Below are 5,990 nucleotides of genomic sequence, written 5' to 3'. Positions count from 1 at the left end.
GCCAAAGTCCTAATGTTGCCATGGATGCTGATAAACAGCTGGAATTTAAACCAGGAGCCTCTGGGGTGCCTGGGTGGCTCAGTGGTTAAGTGTCTGCCTTCAGCTCAGGTCATGATCCCAGGGTCCTGGGATCGAGCCCCGCATGGGGCTCCCTGCTCCGCGGGAAGCCTGCTTCTCGGCTTCTCCCTGTTCCACTCCCCTTGCTGTGTTCCTGCTCTTGCTATCTCTCTCTCTCTGTCAAATAAATAAAATCTTTAAAAAATAAATAAATAAGTAAACCAGGAGCCTCTGCCTACCTCCCCCTGGCCCCAGAGGATGCTGGGTGCTGAACCTGGGCCTCAGAGGACAGAGGACTTTGAATGGGAGAGAGTGGGGCTTGCACTCAGCATGTCTGGACCCAAGTCATCACCACCGCCACCACCCACCCCACCCCACCCCCTCCTCAGCCTCAGTGTCCACATCTGTAAGCAGGTGTTGGTGGCTAAGTGGTCCTGGGCTATAAGGCTCAGATGACTTTCATTTTCAGCTGCCCTACCTTGGACAAGCAGTTCAATAATTCTACGTCTTAGTGGTGCTGTGAGGATGCGATGAGAGAGTTAGTGGGCATGCTTAGGGCAGTGCCCACACATTGTCAGCAGCATTCCAGAAGGCTCCTTGTGACAGTTACTTTGGCTGAACAGAGGCAGCCAGCAGTGAGGTACAGAATGTACTCTGGAGTGAGACAGCCTGGATTTGAACCCTGCCTGGCTCAGCCACTTACTAGCTCCGTGACCTTGGGCGAATCACTTAAAACTCGCTGTGTCTCAGTCTTCTCATCTGTAAAAAGGGAATAATAATCACACCTATCTTGCGGGGTTGTTTGGAGACTGAAATAAGTTAATACCCATGCAAAGTGTTCCGAACAGCGCCTGACAGCACCAGATTCGTAGTTTTACTCTTGTCGGTATTGGTATCGCTTCCTCGGCCATTCCGGCTACTGCTCCGACGGCCGGGGCCGCCGAGCACCGCGGGTTTTGCCGACTCATCCTCGCCCGGCAGGTCCGGCCGCCCCCCTCGTCCCCGCCCCCGCCCCCGCCGCGGGCCTGAGTCACCCGGGCCTCCGCGTCAGCCGCGCCCCTCCCGCCCCGCGACCTGCAGACTCACCCTGAGTCAGCCCGCCCGGGCGCTTCCACTCCGGGACGCGGCGCGGCGGAGGGGAGGCTGCGGGGCGCCCCCCAGCGGACAGCCCGAGTCCCGCGCGGTCTGCAGCGCGCAGCCCGCGGGGAGCGCGGGGCCGGACCACTTCCGGGCGGGGGGGACACGCGCTCGCCCCGGCGGCCGCCCCCGCCGCCTGCGCAGAGTGGTACGGCCCGGCCGGGGTTAAAGCTCGCGGGAGGCGCGGCTGCGGTGGCGGCGGAGCGATGGGGCTGCGCGCGGGAGGAGCGCTGGGCAGGGCCGGGGCCGGGGCCGGGGTCGGCCGGGGGGCGCCTGGGGGACCCGGGCCGAGCGGCGGCGCGCAGGGCGGCAGCATCCACTCGGGCTGCATCGCCGCGGTGCACAACGTGCCGCTGAGCGTGCTCATCCGGCCACTGCCGTCCGTGCTGGACCCGGCCAAGGTGCAGAGCCTCGTGGACGCGATCCGGGTGAGGCCCGGGGAGGCGGGCCGGAGGGAGGGCTCCGCAGAAGGGAGGTCACACTGGACTCGAGACGGGACTGGTTCCAGGCGCTCCGACGGAGCCCAGCATTTGCTGTGTGACCTTGAGCAAGGGGCTGGGCCTCTCTGGGCCTCCGTTTCCTCGCATGAGCAAGCAGGAGATTGGAGGAGATCATTAAAAAAACGATCGCGAACTCTATTTATAAAGCACTTGCTTTATAAATAGCACTTGCAGTGCCCAGGAGCTGTTTCAAGTGCCAACGCTGTGAGGTAGATGCTACTACTGTCCCTCTTTTACAGACGGGGAAACTGAGGCACCGGAGGATTTTTTTTTTTTTTTTTAAGTAACTTGTCCAAGGTCAGGCACTTTGAAAGTGGCACAGACTGGCTCCAGTGCCCAGCAGCTTGGCCACCACACTCTGGAGTTAAGCCATGCTGTCATTTCTGGCTGTCACAGTCAGGGGCTGTGGGACTGGACATGTCATGTCTGCTGGGAGGCCCTTGCTGGAACTGGATCTGGGAGAGGACAGGGGTCAGCCCCATGACTGAGGGAGGGTGTTGAAGAACGGGGAAGTGATCCTGGCAGGAACTTTATGGGGGTGTCAGGTTGGGCCTGCGTGGCATCCTGTCACCTTTCCCCATCAGACCCTTGGAAGGTGGTCCTGGGAGACTCCAAGGCCCCACCGGACCCCTCTACAGCTCCCCAGATCGCCACAGGGCCTGCCCCCTCTCTTGGCTCAGGCCTCTGCCCCCTCCCTGCCCTTGCTAACACTGCCCTGGCCTCTCAAGATTTCCCCCCCTTAACCCGAGGTATTTTCCCATAAACCACTTCTGTCCCCCTGGCTTATATATTTGTTTGTGTTCTATTGTCTGTCTTCTCGGGTCAACTGTACAAAAGCGGGGACTTTGGTCATATCCTGGCAGTTTCCTCAACACTAACTAGCATGGTGCCCAGCTGTTTGTGGAGGATCTAGCCATGTATGCACTCTCTCACCCCCGGGCCTTTGCACAGGCTCTTTTACCCCTGCCAGGAACTCTTCCATCTCTTCTTTACTGTTTCTAACTCCTTCTTGGTCTTACTGTCCCAGTGTCCGTGTCTTCCCTGATGCCCCCCTACTGGGTTAGTGGCATCTTATGGGCCCCCAGACACCTGCATGCTCACCAGCATAGCTCCGATCCCCCTGGGTTTTAATGGCCTGTTTAGACATCTGTCTTCCATGCTAGAACCATATGCTCGGGGAGGGCAGGAACCAAGCCTGTCTTTACTTACCATATGTATTCATTTCCTATGGCAACTGTAACAAATTGCCAGGAGTAGTGGCTTAGAACAATACAAATGTTTTATTTCATAGTTCTGTAGTTCAGAAGTCCAAAATAGGTCTCAGTGGGCTACAATCAAGGTGTCAGCAGGGCGGCATTCCTTTTGGAGGCTCTTGGGGAGAATTCTTTTCCTTGCCTTTCCCAGCTTCTAGAGGCCACCCACAATCTTTGGCTCCTGGCTTCTTTACCCCCATCTTCAAAGCCAGTGACATCAGACCTCCTCTTTTGCCTTTTCCACTTTCAAGGACGCCAGTGATTACATTTAACCCATCTGGATAACCCAGAATAATCTCTCCATCTCAGGATCCTTAACTGCATTCCATCTGCAAAATCTCCTTGGCCTACACAGGCTCCAGGGATTAGGATGGGGACGTTTTGGGGGGCCGTGACCCCGCCCACCCACCATCGTGCCCCCGGCGCCCAGCACAAGGCCTGCCGAGCACTGGCTCCTCGTTCATGCCCCACTGCCGGCCAGGCTGTGCTCCACACCCCCCAGGTGTCAGCTCTGTGACTTCACCCGCAGCCCCATAGAGCATCCACACCCATTTTACAGATGAGGAACAGTGCTCAGAGTGCTGAGGCCATTTGCTCTGGGTCCCCCAGCAGCTCAGTGGAGGAGCTGAAATTCGGATGCAGGATTTTTTGGGTTCCAGAGCCCCCGCCTGTCACTGCTGGGCCTTACCGCTTACTAATAATTTCTGGAATAAATGGATAAATGAACCCATCAAATAAGCATAATAAAAGAGAACCCATGGGCCAGTTGGCAGGAGGCCTTCTAGGCAGCTCACGCCTAATGTGGTCTCCCCAGTATGCTCCATCCCCACCAGACTGGAGTCCCGTGAAGGCAGGGGCTATGCCTGGCCCAGTCTGGCTGTCCTTTATTCCCGGCGTCTAGAACAGGGCCAAACAGATAGTGTGTATGTGGTATAATAATAAACTCATAAATGTTTAACAACCTGGTCTCTAGGGGGGGAAAGCCCTGATTTGTAGCATCTGCTCGTTTCCCTGATGTAAATCACTGTGGCTGATTTTCAAGCTACCGAGTTGATGACAACCAGCTCACAAAATTCCTGAATATTTAACAGTTGTCTCTCACAAGCCAGCATGAGCCAGTGAGTACCCTGTTGGAGCTCAGCGCAGGTTAACAGAGTCCGCACCGCAAACCGCCAAGCCTTGTGCCGTGCTCACTGACACTGTGTCCTCTTCTCTAGGAGGATCCAGGCAGCGTCCCCCCTATTGACGTCCTCTGGATCAAAGGGGCCCAGGGTGGTGACTACTTCTACTCCTTCGGGGGCTGCCACCGCTATGCAGCCTACCAGCAGCTGCAGCGAGAGACCATCCCTGCCAAGCTTGTCCGGTCCACCCTCTCGGACCTCAGGGTGTACCTGGGTGCTTCAACACCAGACTTACAATAGCAGCCTCCTCGGCGCCTCCCAACACTCCCAAGAGCCCGGAAGACACAGCCGGCCTCCAGGGGGCCAGGCCACGCAGGAAGCGATCAGGGGCTCGGGGGCACGTTCTCTGTGCCTAGGGGGGGCGGTCTGACTCTGAGCACCTGTTCCACTAGCTGCAAGACCTTGGACTCATTACTGAACAATGTGGGAGCCCCAGATGCCACTGCTGCGGAAACGGGGACATGTCTTTGCTCTCGAGGTATTCTTGAGAGAATGAAATGGAAAAGGAGATGGGTTTGGAGAGCGACCTGTTCCTGGCTCCAGATTCCCAAGCACAAGGCTCCTTCTACGTTTTTGTCTGTGAATCTGCCATTATGTGGAATACGTTCAGCTGCAAGTAAAGGTTACAGTGGCTTAAACAAAGAGAAGTCTGTCCACATAGCGTGAATTCTGGAGACAGGTGATATTGGTTCAGCACCCCAGTGAAGATAGGGCTCACATCTCTGATTCCTTTTGGCCTTTCCCTCGTTGCTTGTTACTTCATGGTCAAAGATGGCTGCTGGACCTCCAGAAATCGTGGCTGTGTTAAGGAAGAAAAGTGTGGGGGAGGAAGAAGGGCCAAGCCAGCTGTCGACTTCTGTCATGAAGTCAGACCTTTTTCAGAGGCCTGTTTCCTGTTCTAGCCCCCTGCTTATTTCTACTTAGGTCTCCTTGGCCCAAACCAGCTACTGTTGCCACCCCTGGCTGCAAAGAAAGCTAAGATGGCAGGGAACAGATTTGTCATAATTAGTAGACCCTTCATATTCCATCTCGTGGAACTGGCACACCGCTTCCTGAAATAAAATTGGAATCCCATTACCAAGAGAGAAATAAGGAATGGTGTATTAGTTAGTCTTGTGTAACAGACCATCTCCAAAATTGACAGCTGAATGCACGTCATTCATTTGCCTACAGTTCTGCGGGTTTGCAATTTGGGCTGGACACATTGGGACAGTTCTACTGGGCTCACCCAGCGTCACTCCCAAGGCTGCACGCAGTCAGCTATTACCTCGAATAGGGCTGGATGGTCTAAGATGGCCCTACTCACTTGTCTGGCATTTGGCAGGCCGATGGCTGGGTGACTTTGTCCTCGTCCATGCTGCGGTCTCTCCAGCAGTTTCGCTCAGGCTTACTGACATGGCTTCAGAGTATCATGAGAGTGAAAATAGAAGCTGCAAGGCAGGTGGATCTCTCCCAGGGCTGGGCCTGCTCTACTAGGGGCATCTGCCATGGTCTGCACTGGTGGGGTGGGGGTAGGCCAGATGGGACATTCCAAAGGGGCTTCTGAAGACAAGAGTCCTGGGTGAAGGGAAGAGGGACAGGAAGGGTGCAGAGTGAAGCAGGTTTTGCTCTCACTGTTCTGCTAAGGGATCTCGGTCCCTGGATGTTTTCAAGCCTCAGTTTTCCCAGCTCAGTAACCAAGACAACAGCTTTCCCACCCCTTCTCTGTCCCAGGGAAAGATGACTGAGGTGACCAATTTAAATGTAAAATGAATATAGTCCTAAATGCAGTGTAATATCCTAGAACCAAAAAAGGACATTGGTGGAAAAACTGGAGATCTGAATAAGGTGTGGATTTTACTTAATAATAATATACCAGTCTC

General features: G+C 55.3%; 1 protein-coding gene across 1 annotated transcript; it reads left to right on the top strand.

Moving 5' to 3' along the window:
* The first annotated feature begins 1,245 nt into the window (after positions 1-1,245).
* On the top strand, positions 1,246-5,780 carry SRXN1 (sulfiredoxin 1). Its single transcript, XM_045885594.3, has 2 exons — positions 1,246-1,622; positions 4,165-5,780. Exons 1-2 carry the CDS (start codon positions 1,401-1,403, stop codon positions 4,366-4,368), a joined length of 426 nt encoding a protein of 141 aa, XP_045741550.1. The 5' UTR covers positions 1,246-1,400; the 3' UTR covers positions 4,369-5,780.
* The last annotated feature ends 210 nt before the right edge of the window (positions 5,781-5,990 follow it).

The sequence above is a fragment of the Mirounga angustirostris genome, unplaced genomic scaffold, assembly GCF_029215605.1.
Source record: "Mirounga angustirostris isolate CCGP_5_RB_7025 unplaced genomic scaffold, mMirAng1.0.hap1 SCAF_10, whole genome shotgun sequence".
NCBI classification, from domain to species: domain Eukaryota; kingdom Metazoa; phylum Chordata; class Mammalia; order Carnivora; family Phocidae; genus Mirounga; species Mirounga angustirostris.
The sequence above is the reverse complement of the archived record's forward strand: the minus strand, read 5'-3'. Positions and strand labels throughout refer to the sequence as shown.

Coding starts and splice junctions, on each gene's coding strand:
- SRXN1 (XM_045885594.3), top strand. CDS start 1,401: ATGGGGCTGCGCGCGGGAGGAGCGCTGGGCAGGGCCGGGGCCGGGGCC. Junction 1,623..4,164: donor GCCTCGTGGACGCGATCCGG/GTGAGGCCCGGG, acceptor CCTCTTCTCTAG/GAGGATCCAGGCAGCGTCCC.